Source organism: Neoarius graeffei, chromosome 13 (genome assembly GCF_027579695.1).
Source record: "Neoarius graeffei isolate fNeoGra1 chromosome 13, fNeoGra1.pri, whole genome shotgun sequence".
In the NCBI taxonomy this organism is placed as follows: Eukaryota; Metazoa; Chordata; class Actinopteri; order Siluriformes; family Ariidae; genus Neoarius; species Neoarius graeffei.
In genome coordinates, this window is record NC_083581.1 from 49628527 (window position 1) to 49648979 (window position 20453).

General features: G+C 40.9%; 1 protein-coding gene across 3 annotated transcripts in view; it reads left to right on the forward strand.

The window, feature by feature from the left end:
• The window catches only part of eif4ba (eukaryotic translation initiation factor 4Ba), a 63809-nt gene that overhangs the window by 15886 nt on the left and 27470 nt on the right, over nucleotides 1-20453 (forward strand). For all 3 annotated transcript variants that reach the window (XM_060937969.1, XM_060937970.1, XM_060937971.1), the window contains exons 3-9: nucleotides 340-545; nucleotides 6363-6479; nucleotides 6752-6806; nucleotides 7046-7186; nucleotides 7347-7475; nucleotides 11801-11977; nucleotides 12810-13050. In XM_060937969.1, coding sequence (XP_060793952.1) covers nucleotides 340-545; nucleotides 6363-6479; nucleotides 6752-6806; nucleotides 7046-7186; nucleotides 7347-7475; nucleotides 11801-11977; nucleotides 12810-13050 — 1066 coding nt within the window. The remainder of the gene's footprint in view (nucleotides 1-339; nucleotides 546-6362; nucleotides 6480-6751; nucleotides 6807-7045; nucleotides 7187-7346; nucleotides 7476-11800; nucleotides 11978-12809; nucleotides 13051-20453) is intronic.

Sequence of the window (20453 nt, forward strand, 5' to 3'; positions counted from 1 at the left end):
GGCTTAATAATTAATTTACCTGATGATTTTGGTTGGTCTTGTGGAATTCACATTTTCACATGCGAATGTCTTCTCAGTTGTTTGTTGATCATGAAACTTTAATTAATTTATAGGACTTGAACTTAATGAAAAATATTACTGGTAGTAGTGTAGCTAATGTACGTAGTGTGGATAAGAGTAATATGATCAAACATTTGGGTCTAGTCAAGACCCTGGTTGCATGGTTTATTTCAGTCTCCCTTAATTCATAACTATGTATTGAATTATTGCACGATCAGTGTGTGCAGACGTGGACTTCAATTGTTTTGGGAATTTTATCCCTGACTCTCTTGCTGACAGTTACTACCTCCTGGCACACGGAGGAAGATGTGTATCGTGCACCCCCCATTGATCGTTCCATCCTGCCTACGGCACCCCGCGCTGCCCGCGAGCCCAACATCGACCACTCACGGCTGCCACGTTGCCCACCATACACCGCCTTCCTGGGCAACCTGCCCTATGACGTGACCGAAGACTCCATCAAGAGCTTTTTCCATGGACTCAGTGTAAGTTGCTTTATTTTTCATTTTAATCTTAAATTTGCTCCATTGTCTTGCACCTGTGAGTGTATCATTAACAGTATTTCATGATACTAAAGACGGGTTCAATTTAACGATGTAGAAATTGGTTCCATTTGAAATAAAGTAATAAACGTGTATATGCAAATCATGATTTCAGGTAGCAGTTCAGCACGATTGAAAACCTGAAAAACATACAATTTCAAAACAGAATTTGAGCTGCAATTTTCAGTGTATCAGTCCTAAAGGTAATGTGATCAAACATTCTGGTTCTGGCTCATTTTGACATGGGTTTATGCAAATAGGCATATCAGGTGAAAATTCAAATTCAATCCAAATTGCTTGAAACTGCTCTCATTGAATTCAGAACTGAATGCAGAACAACATACTTTTTACAGAATTAAAATATGTTTATCCGTTCTTCAGATATTACAAATCAAAGATTGAAAAAACGGCCTAATTTTTAGAAAACTGCCTTAATATTCTATATGAATATTATCATTAACGAATGAGATCAAATGTTTTTTTCTTAATAACTTCTCTATTTTTCAAGATGTTTACATGGAAATTGGTGGGCGCGTAGATGGTTGTATACTGAATATAAAGTTTGAAAATTAATAAAAACAAATTATTAATTATGCTAATTAGGTAAACCGTTAACTCAGTAAAGTCAATAAAAAAGTATTTAAAAGATTATTTCTAATAGCCTCTTTGCGCTCTGTAGGCCTTTGTATTTCTCAAAAGTAAGGCCTGCTAGTGTTTATATTAAAGAATATAAATGATAATATTCACAGCTTTCAAGGCGAACCTCGAAAAAAAACTGTATGAGCCACATCCAATAAACAATTCCAATTAATTGAATTAAAATTGGCACTCACGTTTCTGACTTCTGTTTTTTTTTTTTCAAATCTCATTCCGACCACTAAGATCTCAGTATTTTACATCCAAACAACTACAGTTATGGACCCTTTTCAGTCACGTGACCTTCGTAAACGCGACCGCCATTTTGGACATGTAGTGGACTTCGGCTCAAATCGGTTTGAATGCGAGGAAGGCGACAAACATAAAAGAAAAAGGAGCGAGATGCAGAAAACTGTATTTACTAGTTTACTGTAATTATGATCTGGCAGCTATTTACACCGGATCCAGTGTAAATAGCTGCCGGAGCCAACGTCCGGCCGGGCCGCGAGCGAGCGCGCGCCGGCTCCGCGGCCGTCGGCTCCGCGGCCGCCGGCTCCGGCCGGGCCGCGAGCGAGCGCGCTCCGGAACCTCGGACGTTGGCTCCGGCGGCTATTTACACTGGATCCGGTGTAAATAGCTGCCAGATCATAATTACAGTAAACTAGAATGGAATGTTAACAGCAATGTAATGCCTTTTCTGGCTAATTTTATTCGTCTTACCTCCAACAAAGTGGTCACTACACAAGCGTTGGTATGCCGCTATCCATCTTCTCCGTCGGTCAGCATCTACCGGGATCCGATAAAATGATAACCCTTGCCTTGTTTGTTGATGTTACTACATCCAGGTGCACAACAACATAGTGGCATGATGGAAGTCTTGCTGAAAATAAACACTTTCTTTGCTGCCGTTCCTCAGTGCTGGCTGTAGTAAACTACTGGTAGTACACGTCCAAAATGGCGGCCGCGTTTGTCGTGACGTCACGTGAAAAGGGTCCATATTCTAAAATAGTTATTGATTTCCATGAATCAGTTTGATTTGAAAAAATAAGTAGGTAAAGCTATGAAAACTCACTTCGAAGTCTCCCGTGAAGCATAACATCAAAACTAGCTGACGGAAAATTTTGCTGAATACTTCATCAGAAACAGTGAGAACTAGAGAACATCTCTATAAAAGTTATCTGATTGATATTCACGAGTAACCCAGTCAGAAACCGATCAGAAAAGAGAGAGCCTGACCGCTTTCCCGTGACTCAAAAAGCACCGGCAGTTTCCCGACGTCACGCGAGCAGAGTTTTTATTCTGTTGTACCAAATTCAACCTGCTGTTACTCGCAAAGTACTGAACAGATCTCAACGAGATACATTTCTTTGGAAAGCAGAGATTATAAGCTTTTTAATGATTGTATTCACGATAGAAAATATTCAAGAGTTAAGCAATGACAGGTTTGGAAACTTAGATGAGTTTCTGCATGCAGTTTTCACAGCATGGCCAGCGAGCGTCTGATACGCCGACTGTAAACTAAAGTTAGATGGAATCCATTTTATTTTTATTTCCATGGTAATTTTCAGATTTGAAGTGATGTGATTTGCATTTTATTTCATTTGTGTTTTCACCCTTTGTAACAACAGCAATTATGATATGTTTCCCAATTAAAAAAAACTACACCATATGGACAGTTTTAATAAAACAAAATTTTAAACAAGTATTCGGGGCATACGATAGATCGAAGACACACATACCCCTTTTCCACCAAATCAGTTCCAGGGCTGGTTCGGGGCCAGTGCTGGTGCTGGTTCACAACTCGTTCAACTTGTGAGCCAGCGGAGAACCAGTTTGCTTTTCCATAGCTCGCAGTGCTAAGGGAAGCCACGTCATTATGTCGCTGTATACGTCAGTTACGTCGTTGTATACATCAGTTACATCGCTGCATTTGCATAAACCTTGGCACGAATATCGAAGCAAAAACAACACGGAAGAAGCAGCAGCAACAACAGTAATAATAATGGATGACTTCGCGTTTGCACAGCTGCTGCTTCTCGTTGCTTACTTTGACTTGGCCATTCTAAAACATTAACTTTATTCTTCTTTAACCATTCTTTGGTAGAATGACTTGTGTGCTTCGGGTCATCGTCTTGCTGCATGACCCACCTTCTCTTGAGATTCAGTTCATGGACAGATGTCCTGACATTTTCCTTTAGAATTCGCTGGTATAATTCAGAATTCATTGTTCCATCAATGATGGCAAGCCGTCCTGGCCCAGATGCAGCAAAACAGGCCCAAACCATGATACTACCACCACCATGTTTCACAGATGGGATAAGGTTCTTATGCTGGAATGCAGTATTTTCCTTTCTCCAAACATAACGCTTCTCATTTAAACCAAAAAGTTCTATTTTGGTCTCATCCGTCCACAAAACATTTTTCCAATAGCCTTCTTGCTTGTCCACGTGATCTTTAGCAAACTGCAGACATGCAGCAATGTTCTTTTTGGAGAGCAGTGGCTTTCTCCTTGCAACCCTGCCATGCACACCATTGTTGTTCAGTGTTCTCCTGATGGTGGACTCATGAACATTAACATTAGCCAATGTGAGAGAGGCCTTCAGTTGCTTAGAAGTTACCCTGGGGTCCTTTGTGACCTCGCCGACTATTACATGCCTTGCTCTTGGAGTGATCTTTGTTGGTCGACCACTCCTGAGGAGGGTAACAATGATCTTGAATTTCCTCCATTTGTACACAATCTATCTGACTGTGGATTGGTGGAGTCCAAACTCTTTAGAGATGGTTTTGTAACCTTTTCCAGCCTGATGAGTATCAACAATGCTTTTTCTGAGGTCCTCATAAATCTCCTTTGTTCGTGCCATGATACACTTCCACAAACGTGTTGTGAAGATCAGACTTTGATAGCTCCCTGTTCTTTAAATAAAACAGGGTGCCCACTCACACCTGATTGTCATCCCATTGATTGAAAACACCTGACTCTAATTTCACCTTCAAATCAACTGCTAATCCTAGAGGTTCACATACTTTTGCCACTCACAGATATGTAATATTGGATCATTTTCTTCAATAAATAAATGACCAAGTATAATATTTTTGTCTCATTTGTTTAACTGGGTTCTCTTTATCTACTTTTAGGACTTGTGTGAAAATCTGATGATGTTTTAGGTCATATTTATGCAGAAATATAGAAAATTCTAAAGGGTTCACAAATTTTCAAGCACCACTGTATGTTGAAGCTCTATGTTTAAATGAGTAAATATTGTCTACGTATGCCAACAGTGTAGGTATGTCTAATACAACCCCGATTCCAAAAAAGTTGGGACAAAGTACAAATTGTAAATAAAAATGGAATGCAATGATGTGGAAGTTTCAAAATTCCATATTTTATTCAGAATAGAACATAGATGACATATCAAATGTTTAAACTGAGAAAATGTATCATTTAAAGAGAAAAATTAGATGATTTTAAATTTCATGACAACAACACATCTCAAAAAAGTTGGGACAAGGCCATGTTTACCACTGTGAGACATCCCCTTTTCTCTTTACAACAGTCTGTAAACGTCTGGGGACTGAGGAGACAAGTTGCTCAAGTTTAGGGATAGGAATGTTAACCCATTCTTGTCTAATGTAGGATTCTAGTTGCTCAACTGTCTTAGGTCTTTTTTGTCGTATCTTCCGTTTTATGATGCGCCAAATGTTTTCTATGGGTGAAAGATCTGGACTGCAGGCTGGCCAGTTCAGTACCCGGACCCTTCTTCTACGCAGCCATGATGCTGTAATTGATGCAGTATGTGGTTTGGCATTGTCATGTTGGAAAATGCAAGGTCTTCCCTGAAAGAGACGTCGTCTGGATGGGAGCATATGTTGCTTTAGAACCTGGATATACCTTTCAGCATTGATGGTGTCTTTCCAGATGTGTAAGCTGCCCATGCCACACACACTAATGCAACCCCATACCATCAGAGATGCAGGCTTCTGAACTGAGCGCTGATAACAACTTGGGTCGTCCTTCTCCTCTTTAGTCCAAATGACACGGCGTCCCTGATTTCCATAAAGAACTTCAAATTTTGATTCGTCTGACCACAGAACAGTTTTCCACTTTGCCACAGTCTATTTTAAATGAGCCTTGGCCCAGAGAAGACATCTGCGCTTCTGGATCATGTTTAGATACGGCTTCTTCTTTGAACTATAGAGTTTTAGCTGGCAACGGCGGATGGCACGGTGAATTGTGTTCACAGATAATGTTCTCTGGAAATATTCCTGAGCCCATTTTGTGATTTCCAATACAGAAGCATGCCTGTATGTGATGCAGTGCCGTCTAAGGGCCCGAAGATCACGGGCACCCAGTATGGTTTTCCGGCCTTGACCCTTACGCACAGAGATTCTTCCAGATTCTCTGAATCTTTTGATTATATTATGCACTGTAGATGATGATATGTTCAAACTCTTTGCAATTTTACACTATCGAACTCCTTTCTGATATTGCTCCACTATTTGTCGGCGCAGAATTAGGGGGATTGGTGATCCTCTTCCCATCTTTACTTCTGAGAGCCGCTGCCACTCCAAGATGCTCTTTTTATACCCAGTCATGTTAATGACCTATTGCCAATTGACCTAATGAGTTGCAATTTGGTCGTCCAGCTGTTCCTTTTTTGTGCCTTTAACTTTTCCAGCCTCTTATTGCCCCTGTCCCAACTTTTTTGAGATGTGTTGCTGTCATGAAATTTCAAATGAGCCAATATTTGGCATGAAATTTCAAAATGTCTCACTTTCGACATTTGATATGCTGTCTATGTTCTATTGTGAATACAATATCAGTTTTTGAGATTTGCAAATTATTGCATTCCGTTTTTATTTATAATTTGTACTTTGTCCCAACTTTTTTGGAATCGGGGTTGTAAACTGCACAGTAAAAATACACATTTTCTGTGTGTCACACTTAAACTCTCAATTTCGTTGCAAGATTTCACTCAAAATGTATGCAGTTGTGTTTGCTCACTGTAATAAAACACAATTTGAGACTCACTCTAAGGAAAAATGCATTTGCAGTCAAAATTCTGTCTTTTCAGAGAGGTTAGAGTATCGCCACCCTGCTTTATGTAATCTGTGTTGTTCTTGTAGATCAGTGCGGTGCGTCTCCCACGAGAACCCAGCAACCCGGAGCGACTGAAGGGCTTTGGCTACGCAGAGTTTGACGATGTGGAGTCTCTGCTACGTGCACTCAGTCTCAATGAGGAGGTGAAGCTTTTTATTATCGTGCTATACTCTGTAATTCCTTGATTCGTTTTGAATACTAAAGGTGATCTTGAGGCCAGAGACAAGAAAGGTTGGCTGAAATGAATAAAAATTCAAATTTAAGTGTATTATTTACTCTGTTTTGTATATGCAAAGTGTATAGTTTATTAACAAAAGAAAGGTTTGTTGTCCTGGAATTGAGTTCACCGGGTAGTGTTTTTCCTTTTGTAACCTTGAGATAGATTATAACTATTACTCCCTTTCTTGTTCTGTAGAACTTGGGGAATCGCCGAATCCGTGTAGACATTGCAGATCAGTCCAACGAGAAAGGTGTGTTTAATTACTATATGCTACTTGTATATCTACTCAACTGAAGACTTATTCATATTGATTTCCTTAATGTAATAATATTTGTTTACAGATGACAGTCAAGCTTGAGCTTAGCATTTCTATTTGGTTTTAATTAGCGATCTTAAAGGCCTGAAATTAGATGTAGCCCTATTAAAATCAACAGCTTTTGGTTTAATTATTAAGAAATGAATGTAACTTAAATGGCCACTGTTTTCCAGAGAGGGACGACCGTTCAATGTCAGGTCGAGACCGTAATCGTAGCAGCGACATGGGTCCAGACAAAACTGACTCAGACTGGCGAGCAAGGCCAAGTGTTGACGTGGACGAAGGGCCGCGCCGAGACGATGCCTATGGAGAACGTGAGCAATTTAATTTCAGTTAGCAAATGAGTTCTGTTTTAGTTGTGTACAATTGTACTGTAGTTCTTTTCTTGTTGTAACTGCTGTTGACATTATGAAGGAAACTGCTTTTTCTGTTCACTTTCTAAATCAAACAATTCTGATGCTTCCTGAATTTTAGGATCCCGAGATCGCTATGACTCAGACAGGTACCGCGACGGTCCGCGCCGGGACAGCGATCGCTACGACAGTGGCAGAGACAGATACCGGGATCGCTATGACGACCGGGACCGCAGAGACTATGATAGAGGTGGAGCATCGTTCCATTTCCTGGTTACCAACTGTCACCTCTCGACTTTGTATAACAAAACATGAAACAAAGTGATATCAGTCACACCGTGGAGGTCAGTGTTTGGTTTGTAAATCATTAGGCAGGTGCAGATAATAGATAAGACCCAGTGGCACAGCTTGTCAAAAGAAATCACCTGTGCCATGTTCATTATTTTGAGATATCAGGATGCTTTGGTGGACCTTATCTTGATTATACCATGGTCACTTAGCAGCCTGTGTACAGTTAGGTCCATATATATTTGGACACTGACACAAATTTTGTTTTTTTACCTGTTTACTGAAACATATTCAAGTTATAGTTATATAATGGACATGGACATAAAGTCCAGACTTTCAGCTTTCATTTGAGGGTATCCACATTAAAATTGGATGAAGGGTTTAGGAGTTTCAGCTCCTTAACATGTGCCACCCTGTTTTTAAAGGGACCAAAAGTAATTGGACAATTGTCTCAAAGGCTATTTCATGGGCAGGTGTGGGCAATTCCTTCGTTATGTCATTCTCAATTAAGCAGATAAAAGGCCTGGAGTTGATTTGAGGTGTGGTGCTTGCATTTGGAAGATTTTGCTGTGAAGAAAACATGCGGTCAAAGGAGCTCTCCATGCAGGTGAAACAAGCCATCCTTAAGTTGCGAAAACAGAAAAAACCCATCCGAGAAATTGCTACAATATTAGGAGTGGCAAAATCTACAGTTTGGTACATCCTGAGAAAGAAAGAAAGAAAGAAAGAAAGAAAGAAAGAAAGAAAGAAAGAAAGAAAGAAAGAAAGAAAGCACTGGTGAACTCATCAATGCAAAAAGACCTGGACGCCCACAGAAGACAACAGTAGTGGATGATCGCAGAATGAAGAGAAACCCCTTCACAACAGCCAACCAAGTGAACAACACTCTCCAGGAGGTAGGCGTATCAATATCCAAATCTACCATAAAGAGAAGACTGCATGAAAGTAAATACAGAGGGTTCACTGCATGGTGCAAGCCACTCATAAGCCTCAAGAATAAAAAGGCTAGATTGGACTTTGCTAAAAAACATCTAAAAAAGCCAGCACAGTTCTGCAAGAACATTCTTTGGACAGATGAAACCAAGATCAACCTCTACCAGAATGATGGAAAGAAAAAAGCATGGCGAATGCATGGTACAGCTCATGATCCAAAGCATACCACATCATCTGTAAAACACGGCGGAGGCAGTGTGATGGCTTGGGCATGCATGGCTGCCAGTGGCACTGGGTCACTAGTGTTTATTGATGATGTGACACAGGACAGAAGCAGCCGGATGAATTCTGAGGTATTCAGAGACATACTGTGTGCTCAAATCCAGCCAAACTGATTGGTCGGCATTTCATAATACAGATGGACAATGACCCAAAACATAAAGCCAAAGCGGCCCAGGAGTTTATTAAAGCAAAGAAGTGGAATATTCTTGAATGGCCAAGTCAGTCACCTGATCTCAACCCAATTGAGCATGCATTTCACTTGTTAAAGACTAAACTTCAGACAGAAAGGCCCACAAACAAACAGCAACTGAAAACCGCTGCAGTAAAGGCCTGGCAGAGCATTAAAAAGGAGGAAACACAGCGTCTGGTGATGTCCATGAGTTCAAGACTTCAGGCAGTCATTGCCAACAAAGGGTTTTCAACCAAGTATTAGAAATTAACATTTTATTTACAATTATTTAATTTGTCCAATTACTTTTGAGCCCCTGAAATGAAGGGATTGTGTTTAAAAAATGCTTTAGTTCCTCACATTTTTATGCAATCATTTTGTTCAACCCACTGAATTAAAGCTGAAAGTCTGAACTTCAACTGCATCTGAATTGTTTTGTTCACAATTAATTGTGATAATGTACAGAACCAAAATTAGAAAAATGTTGTCTCTGTCCAAATATTTATGGACCTAACTGTATATGTTAGTAGCTGAGATACAACCTCATAATATGTCACACATGATGTCCTGATCATGGACACCTCGGCTAGTCATTTATCCACCTCTGCTCTGTGTATTCCACCGGGTGATGTTTTTTCAAATGGTAGAATAATTCGTAGTGTTTTCAGACAGACATTTTCGGTACTCAGTGAGTGCATATTTTGCATTTTAGGCTTAACTTCACTTTAGTCTGTTCTTTGGAAAAATATCTTCACATACAGATGGTTAACTGTCACCTTCATAATCGCTGTCAGGCCTGTATTCACTCACCATCTTCCCACTGGTGTGCAGTTCAGCACTGTGCAACCAGTTTGCTGGTTTGGGGTTAGCTCTACACGTTGTGTGATCAGCCTGCATCCGTTGCCTGTTTCATTGTACGCTGGACGGGAAAATAGATATGAAAGTATATAGAATTTAAATACCCTAAGCTTACGGTTGTTATAGAGGAAAACTTTCACAATACAAATAGCATTTTATCTCCCAGCACGATGATAACATAAGCAATAGTAACTTATACATGCAGTTCTAAGTTTAGGATAAAGAGCACATAATTGATACACCACTACCTCCCCTCAAAGACATTTACACTGACCGACTACAAAAGAAGGTCAGCTGTATTTTAAAGGACCATACCCACCCTGGATATCATCTGTTCTCCCTACTGCCCTCTGGAAGGAGATACAGACTTATCAGAGCTGCATCAAACAGACTAAAAACCAGCTTCTACCCTCAAGCTGTCAGATGCGCAACCCCAACTCTAGTGAGGGGCAATAAACACTCTCACCCCAAGGAAAATACCGATTTATTGTTTTTATGTCTCTTTATTGGCGGCACGGTGGTGTAGTGGTTAGCACTGTCGCCTCACACCAAGAAGGTCCTGGGTTCGAGCCCAGCGGCTGGCGAGGGCCTTTCTGTGTGGAGTTTGCATGTTGTCTGCGTGGGTTTGCTCCGGTTTCCCCCACAGTCCAAAGACATGCAGGTTAGGTTAACTGGTGACTCTAAATTGACCGTAGGTGTGAATGTGAATGGTTGTCTGTGTCTGTGTCAGCCCTGCGATGACCTGGCGACTTGTCCAGGGTGTACCCCGCCTTTCGCCCATAGTCAGCTGGGATAGGCTCCAGCTTGCCCGCGACCCTGTAGGCACGGATGTGAAATCTCTGCGTTTCCGTGGAAATCCGCGTTTTTCAAATTGCCTTTCCACATAAAAAATCGTTTTCCGCGTTTTCTAAAATTAAAAAAAATAAATACAAAAATATTCGGTAAAGTCTGGCGCGAAACTTTTCCGGATTTTACTAAGCGGAAGTGACGAAAGCTCCTTACAGCGATCTGATCATTATCGCTGTGTGGAGAGGAGTCGCTATTGTACATGTACTATGAACTGGTGGCAGGGTTTAAATTTTATTGCTAGTTATGTAAGGCCACATAAAATTATATTCTTGTTCCTCATAATCATTACAGCCCGAACCAAAAAAAATTGACCCACCATAAACTTTTTTTTTTTACACTGGTAATTTAGCGTCATGCCTCTGAAACCAGAGTCTGCTCCAACCATTCCAATTTTTTGTGTTTTATCCCCCACATAGCAGAAAAATAAAACAAAATAAAAATAAAATAAGCCCGTCCTACCCATTTTGAGGAAAAATAGGGATGAGAAACAAGAAATTATTTTCATATGGCCTAACATGACATTTGTAGTGGTGGTAGTTTGGTATCAATGGTAACATTTTTCAGACTTAAGGCCAGACACGGCACCCCAAACCTGAAACATGACACTTTTTTCTCATTTTCAAAATTTTTTTGTAAAGTTCTGAAACATGTATCACTAAAGCACCATGAAATTTGACCAAAACATTTTTTAAACTGAAATGTGCTAATTTAGAAATTTTACATTTTATGTGCTTAAAATGTCACCATTTTAAGTCCTTTTTACAAAAATTTTCGTGGGGGAGACCCCCCAGACCCCCACCAATGGGAAGGCACACCCTCCCATACCCTCCCCACGACAACTTCGTTGTCGTGACGACCCCTTCGGGGTCATCTGTTGAGCCTAAAAATTTTCCTCTTTTTTTTAAATTTGTCACTCACATCCCTGTGTAGGACAGGATAAGTGGCTACAGATAATGGATGGATGTCTATTTATTGTGTTATTTTGTTCTTATGCACCTATTTATTCCCTGTTCTTTGCACTGCCAGCACCGAGAGCTGCTAAACTGTGTTTTGTTGTTTTTAACACAATGACAATAAAGATCGATCGATCTATCTATCTATCTATCTATCTATCTATCTATCTATCTATCTATCTATCTATCTATCTATCTATCTATCTATCTATCTATCTATCTAAAGTATTGTTTTTGTGCTAGGTTATGACTCTCGTGGTGGAGGGCGTCGCCCATTTGGTAGCGGCTTCCGGCGTGACTATGACGACCGCCGGGATGACTACCGTGGCAGCGGAGATCGATATGGTGATCGCTATGGAGATCGCTACGGTGACCGCGATGACAGATATGAGAGACGGGATGAGAGACGCGAGGACAGAGGTGAGACTTTACATCTCAGCTTTTATTGAATCAGGAGCTCATATACACCTGCTAAAATTACAGAATGCTTATGAGAGTAAACGTGTTGTCTGCATATCCTTTATATGCTGCTGTTAGTTTACATCAAATGATATTTGTACAGTCTGTCTGTACAAAGACTGCTAGTCATACACGCGTCTGACGTGTCAACTGACTCAAAACGGATAGTGTGTCTGTTTTATCTTCTTTCTGTGTTGACATTTTCTTATTTTGTGTGCACTACCCATATTGTATTGTATCCATCTGCTCTTGTTGTTCTACTGTAGCTGCAGTTTTGTTGTACTATTTACACTTTCTATAGTGCTGTGTGGCGGCATGGTGGTGTAGTGGTTAGCGCTGTCGCCTCACAGCAAGAAGGTCCAGGTTCGAGCCCCGTGGCCGGCGAGGGCCTTTCTGTGTGGAGTTTGCATGTTCTCCCCGTGTCCGCGTGGGTTTCCTCCGGGTGCTCCGGTTTCCCCCACAGTCCAAAGACATGCAGGTTAGGTTAACTGGTGACTCTAAATTGACCGTAGGTGTGAATGTGAGTGTGAATGGTTGTCTGTGTCTATGTGTCAGCCCTGTGATGACCTGGCGACTTGTCCAGGGCGTACCCCGCCTTTCGCCCGTAGTCAGCTGGGATAGGCTCCAGCTTGCCTGCGACCCTGTAGAACAGGATAAAGCGGCTACAGATAATGAGATGAGATGAGAGAGTGCTGTGTACAGAGCCCGTGTATTGACTTGGTCCATGGCCCTGGAAGATTGTTTCTTACTGTATAGGATGTGAGAGAATAAAGATTTGGCTTGATTTGCTCAGGTCCTCCTCAGAGGCCCAAATTGAACCTGAAGCCACGAAGCGTACCGAAGGAGGAGGACCAGAGTAGCACCTCTTCAGCCACTTCTAGTCGAACAGCTTCCATATTCGGAGGGGCCAAACCAGTGGACACGGCTTCTAAAGAGCGGGAGGTGGAGGAAAGGCTGAAGAAAGAGCAGGAGAGGCTGCAGAGACAGCTGGAGGAGGACAAGGGGAGAGGACCTGAACGCAAGCCCAGAGAGAGGTGAGCCACACATCCAATAAGAAATTTTTCACCTACCAAATGTGACTGGGGAAGAGTTATTTGATTTGGCAAAACAGAGCAGAATCATTCAGTAACATATAAAAACACGCACAAGTAACACTACTAATAGGCCCCATTGTGACTAGATGAGTGGTGAGACCTTAACTGGCCTATTTTATAGTAGAGATGTTTATTTATCGCATAGAAGTACTTAGTTTTGTACAGAAGTGCTAAGTTTAGTAGCAGGGCATGCAGACATCAAACATGAGGGCAGCCATTAGAAAGGGGGGTTTCTCTGTTGGCGAGCTGCTCCAACTGTGATCGGTGCCTTGTCATGGTGGAGTAGCTTGTGTGTTTCTATGACCCGGAGAGCTATACTGGAGGGAGCAAAATCTCCTGGCAGGGCCACCCATGCCAGACAGGTCAAAGAGTAGAGACCAGACGAAATTCCATCACCCGCTCCTCCCGGTTGGAGGTTGTGCGTGAGGTTAACACCCCCACCACGGAAAAAAAGACATGTTACAGAAACATCCACTTATCAAGATCAGAGGCGGGTGATAGTGGATGACCTATGCTCGGCGAAGGGATTAAGTCAAAAGCAAGTCTATTGGTGAGCAGAGACACTTCTGGAACCTCTGCAGGTTACACCATCCGTTATCTGAATGCTGCTGCTTTAAAGTTGAGCTTGATGCAGTGGTGTATACGTGTAAGTTTCCCATCTATTTCAGTTACGTTAAATCGACTAAAACTATGTAAATAAATTAAAACTTGCAGTTTGTAATTAATCTGCAAACATATTGTAAATATTGTAATGGTAAAACTTGTTTATACTGGGGATCCTATGTGGCTGGGGTCATTAAAAAAAGGATTATTTTTCATTAATGTACTGTATATAAGAACTTGTCTAAATTAGTATTACACTAATTAGTATTTCCAGACCAGGAATATTTGAATAACCTGTTTTTTCTCTCAGACATAAAAAAACCCCACCCTTCAAAACCACAACAAAATATATTAAAGTGCTGATGACACGTTTTTGACATCTTTGGCGATGTTTTATAACATAAAAAGTAATTCCCGATGATCCATATATTAATTCACGAAGGCGCCTATTTTACAAGTTATGATAAAAAACGCAGCTATTTGGGCAAATTTGATGGGGCTGCAGCACCCAGGAGACGAAGGAGGAGGAGGGGCTATATGACGTCAGCGAAAGAACCTTCCTCCTAACTTACCAGTTTGTTGTTGATGCGACAGGTGTATAGTTTGTCATTATTAGTATTATTATTATACATTTATTATATATATATATATATATATATATATATATATATATATATATATATATATATATATATATTTGAGTGATTCCACGCTTATGGGTACTGAAATGGGGACATGAACTTATTCACCTAAAACCATTTCTTTTTTTACCATCAGGTCACAAAACATGTAATCTTTAATGAATGATATGTTAAAAGAACTTTAATTTTCTGAGATGTAATAAAAACATATTTATATGCCAAAGTCAAGCCTATGAGTTCCAAAATGATGTCTGTTACATTACTTCTGTTACGATTGTCCATCTCGCGTCTGTTACAAATTAATTACAATCTAGCTATATACCATGTTAATCTTATTGAAAGAATGTGTATGTTTATTCTACTACACATGTTTATTAATTATATTTGCTAAAACATCACCTTCCTATGTTTCAAAAAGTAATTCTACATTGTTAAAATTGAGAATATATATGTCCACAACACTTCTGTTACGTTCTGACTTTGGCATATAAATATGTTTTTATTACATCTCAGAAAATTAAAGTTATCTTTTAACATATCATTCATTAAAGATTACATGTTTTGTAACCTGATGGTAAAAAAAGAAATGGTTTTAGGTGAATAAGTTCATGTCCCCATTTCAGTACCCATAAGCGTGGAATCACTCATATATTAGTTATTATGCCTTCGCGTTGTGTTGCCGGCTTTTGCTCCAAAACCCACAAGGATGGGGTAAGTTTATTCAAGTTTCCCAGAGATCCCGAGCTGCATGCGAAGTGGGTGAAGCAAGTCAGGCACACTCGTGACAAGTGGGAGCCCTCGCCAACATCCGTCCTGTGCTCTGAACACTTCGATTTGGATTGTTTTGACACCCTTCCCAGCTTAAAAGAATCTCTTGGGTGTTCAGTTCAGCACAAACGTGTGTTACTACCATCAGCAGTGCCTACACAGTGTTGCCAGATTGGGAGGTTTCCCGCCCAGTTGAGCGGTTTCAAGTGCATTTTGGTGGGTTTTGAACATATTTTGGGCTGGAAAACGTCAGCAGTATCTGTTGCCAGATACTGCTGAAGTTTTCCAGCCCAAAATATGTTCAAAACCCACCAAAATGCACTTGAAACCACCCAACTGGGCGGGAATCCTCCCAATCTGGCAACACTGCCAGTATTCCGGAGGGGGTCTACTAGTAGCTATGCCGGATCCAAAGACAGTCCTCCTGTCAGAACATGTGTTGTGAAACGACATAAGATAAAGGTACGTAGAGCTATAGATTCTACATGATAATCATAAATGTAATCATAAAGTCGGCGTGATATCAGTCATGTATTTGCTTGTGAAAGCTTGTGGCTTTCATGTAACTGCCGCCTAGCAACGAGAGGCAAAGGGTAAAGAGGGTAGGCTATCATAGATTCTATTCGGAAGAGATCAACACAATTCTAGACTCCCAGAAGAGGAAGAGCTAGCACTAGAGAGTTCACCGGCGTTTTCATGCGCCATTTCCATTGAGTAGAACCAGAGTAGAACAGCCAGTGAACCGCAGCGTGTTCTTCCGCTGACGTCACAGCATGGCCGCGAGCCACGGACCCAGTTTTCTTGCGCTGTGCAATTAAAAGTTGGATATTTGCATAACAACAGCTTCTTTTCACGTAATTATAACAGAAATCTAACATGTTTGCCATGTTGTATAGTTTAAGAAATTGCATAGTCATGTTCGTGTCATCAGCCCTTTAATATTGTGTAATCTGCTGGAAAACTGAACTATAAATACCATTTTACTTCCAGTATACCGTATAACACCCTATAAAATACTTTTATTGTTTAATTGATATTCACATTTAAAGAGAGACAGCCTTCTGATCTCATAAAATGGGTGAAATTTAGTTCCCTCTGAAATTTGGTCATTGTGATACATGTTTATTTCTGTAATATCTCACAAAATATATAGCCATTCTGTGGCTGGGAAGTTATTTAATGTGCATGAAATTGCTCGCATCGCGCAGGCAAGCAGACAGAGGAAGTCCGTGTGCACATGCGCAGGTTTACCTTGACCGTGCACTGACAGTTACATCATCTTGTCGCTAAACAAACAGCTGATCACACCGAGGTGCTCGCTGACCACCGATATTTATTAGTTTGGTCCTGCGTTTCCTTTCTTTCACAACATAATGTCTTTTCTTCTCGCTTTCCGTTACTGTAGTCGGTCTTTGACGTTTCATTCGCACACTCACGTCCTCCATTTTTCTCTCCTGTTTCAAATTTGTATCCCACAATGCCTTGCGCGAAACGGGGAAATCCCACCACGTAGTATCTTGAATTGGGTCATGGTGAAGCAGGAAAAAATAGCAGAGAATTTAGAGCCATGTGGCCTTAAATTCATTAATTGTTCTCATCTCATTATCTCTAGCCGCTTTATCCTGTTCTACAGGGTCGCAGGCAAGCTGGAGCCTATCCCAGCTGACTACGGGCGAAAGGCGGGGTACACCCTGGACAAGTCGCCAGGTCATCACAGGGCTGACACATAGACACAGACAACCATTCACACTCACATTCACACCTACGGTCAATTTAGAGTCACCAGTTAACCTAACCTGCATGTCTTTGGACTGTGGGGGAAACTGGAGCACCCGGAGGAAACCCACGCGGAGAACATGCAAACTCCACACAGAAAGGCCCTCGCCGGCCCCGGGGCTCGAACCCAGGACCTTCTTGCTGTGAGGCGACAGCGCTAACTACTACACCACCGTGCCACCCATTAATTGTTCTATTTAAAAAAATAAAATAAAATTGGAAGTCTGTGATTCGAATTCAGTAGCTTTCGGTCCACTAAACAAAAATAATTAGGTGTCAGGGAAAATTATTTTTATGACCTACACTTGAAAAATCTGAAAAGCAATACAGCTTTAATGGAAGTCACTTTTTGGACCAGTCCAAAAATATTCATGTGAAACATTTTGATACATTTCTTTTATCATTTGTTAATTGATTTTTTTTTCTGCCTTCAGATTTCTATTCTGAGTTTTGAGTCAACAAGATTTATGTTCTTTTTTTTTCAGTATGAGGAACATGTCGATTGTTGTCTGTTGCAATGACGTGCATTGGATGAAGATTAGGTTAAAACAATGGGTCACCAGTGTACAGGGTGGCCGCGGGTCCTTAAAAAGTCTTAAATTTAATTTTCCTAAAATAAGGCCTTTAAAAAGTCTTAAATTGTCTTAAATTTCAAACCCCATGGTCTTAAATTTTCAGTCGTAAATTTATGGAGATTTTACTCAGTCATATCGTTAAAATATGGTACACTTTGGATGGGGAAAAAGTTTAATCGTTTTTGATGCTCACAATTATACCGCGCAGGCTCCGAGTCCACCGGTTGCTAGATACACGCGTGCTTGACAACCACTCAGTGCCTGATCTGTTGATGGAGGGTAGTCCGAGCCACAATGGGTAAATGTAAATTTAATGATAACTGGCTGCAAGATGCAAAATACTCGTGGTGGCTGAAAGCTGTACCCAAAGATGCCAACGAGGCATACTGTGTAGCATGCTGTAAGACTTTTAAGTTGGGCACAATGGGGATAAGAGCGGTGGACTCTCATATGAAGAGCGCCAAGCACGTTGCTTTTGCGAAAGGCCGCGAGCATCAGCCTCAAATATCCGACTTCAGCGTTGCCACCACTAACGGTCGTGGAGAAGAGGATAGATCTGCGAGATGTAAGAGAATATTGCGTGTGTGAGAGAGAGAGAGAATATATTCTATTGCGTGCATGTGAGAGAATAGTATTGTTTGTGTGTGGGTATCGTTCCAAGTGTTTTAAGAAGTGCAAGTGAGCAGACCTTTCAAGTGAGTGAGCCGAAGTTTCAGGTGTATGTGCATTCACATTGTTTAACTGTTTTCTGCATTGTTGTTTGACCAAAGATGGAATTGAACAATTCTGCTTACAATGTGACTCCCCAAGCAGAGAAAATCTCATCTCATTATCTGTAGCCGCTTTATCCTGTTCTACAGGGTCGCAGGCAAGCTGGAGCCTATCCCAGCTGACTACGGGCGAAAGGCGGGGTACACCCTGGACAAGTCGCCAGGTCATCACAGGGCTGACACATAGACACAGACAACCATTCACACTCACATTCACACCTACGGTCAATTTAGAGTCACCAGTTAACCTAACCTGCATGTCTTTGGACTGTGGGGGAAACCGGAGCACCCGGAGGAAACCCACGCGGACACGGGGAGAACATGCAAACTCCGTACAGAAAGGCCCTCGCCGGCCGCGGGGCTCGAACCCGGACCTTCTTGCTGTGAGGCGACAGCGCTAACCACTACACCACCGTGCCACCCCAGCAGAGAAAATAATAATTAAAAAAACTGTTGCATTGGATTGTGTGTGTGTGACTTCATTCACATTTTCACACTGTTACATTGGATTCAAATGTTGTGACTGCATTCTGATCGTCACATAGTTATAAGTTTATCCGATCCTTATATTATGTTCTGAGTGTGTGAATGCCTGTCAAGGAAAAGAAATGAAGTACTTCTACTAGAATAGTATTTTCTGGTGAATGTTTACAAGAACAATAAGTTACATTAAATTATATAGGTTTTTTTTTCAAAAGTACGTTTTTGCGTGACTTTAAATTTGGTCTTAATTTTTTTTGGAACATGGTATGAAAAAGTCTTTAAAAAGTCTTAAATTTAACTTGGACAAACCTGTAGACACCCTGAGTGTAGTTCAAAATAAGTCCAGTAGACAGCAGCATTGCATGAGTGGCCTTAACCGTGTTAAGAAGTAGACGCACCCTCCTCTGAGCTCATGTGCTGCAAAATACTTGATCTCTCTCAAAACATCAAATTCATCTTGTGATACTTCATAAAAGACTGGATGTCTGGAATGTGAATTGCTTGATGTGTTGACATGCTGGCCGCTGTTTGTCTGCACCTGCTGTAGGGATATGAGAGGATTAAGTGGATCACAAATTGTTTATTAGTTTCATACCGGTGTCGGACTATCAGAGCAGCATCTTGATTGTAGAATGCTGTGTGATTGCAGAGAAGAAACAGCACATTTGCTTTGTGTTCGGAGATTGATTTGTATCAACGGTATTGTACTGTCTTTCCTTTAAAAATGACTTTCGTATTTATTTTATTTTATTCTTTTGAAAAACTGAAAAAGTGCCTTCAGTGAAATTATTGAAACTCGTATTAAGCATATGAAAGTAATCCATTTGTTCATTATCTATATCACTTATCTGTCGGGCTCACAGCAGCACGGTGGTGTAGTGGTTAGCACTGTCGCCTCACGGCAAGAAGGTTCTGGGTTTGAGCCCAGCGGTCGACGAGCGCCTTTCTGTGCGGAGTTTGCATGTTCTCCCCGTGTCCGCGTGGGTTTCCTCCGGGTGCTCCGGTTTCCCCCACAGTCCAAAGACATGCAGTTAGGTTAACATGGGGCAGCAAGGCACCTAACCCCCAACTGCTCCCCGGGCGCTGTAGCATAGCTGCCCACTGCTCTGGGTATGTGTGTGTGCTCATTGCTCACTTGTGTGTGCATGTGTGTGTTCACTGCTTCAGATGGGTGTGTTTCAGTGTGTGCTCAGGTCTTTGCTTGAGTGTACATGTGACAAATAATAGGCAAATCAAGTGAAAATTCAAATTCAATCCAAATTGCTTGAAATTATCCATTCTTGAGATATTACAAATCAAAGATTGAAAAAACAGCTTAATTTTTCGAAAACTGCTGTGATATTCTGTATGAGGATCACATGGTCCATAATGGGCCTCATTAACAAATGAGATCAAATGTTTTTTCTTAACAACTTTATTTTTCAAGATATTTACATGGAAATTGGCGGACACATAGATGATTGTATACTGAATACAACTTTTGAAAAATTAGTAAAAACAAATTATGCAAATTAGAATTTGATTAGTATTAATTATGCTAATTAGGTAGAAATGTTAAATCGTTTAACTCAATAAAAAAGTTATAAAAGATTATCTCTAATACCCTCTTTGTGCTCTGTAGGCCTTTGTATTTCTAAGTAAGGCCTACTAGTGTTTATATTAAAGAATGTAAATGATAATATTCACAGCTTTCAAGGCGAACCTCGAAAAAAACTGTATGAGCCACA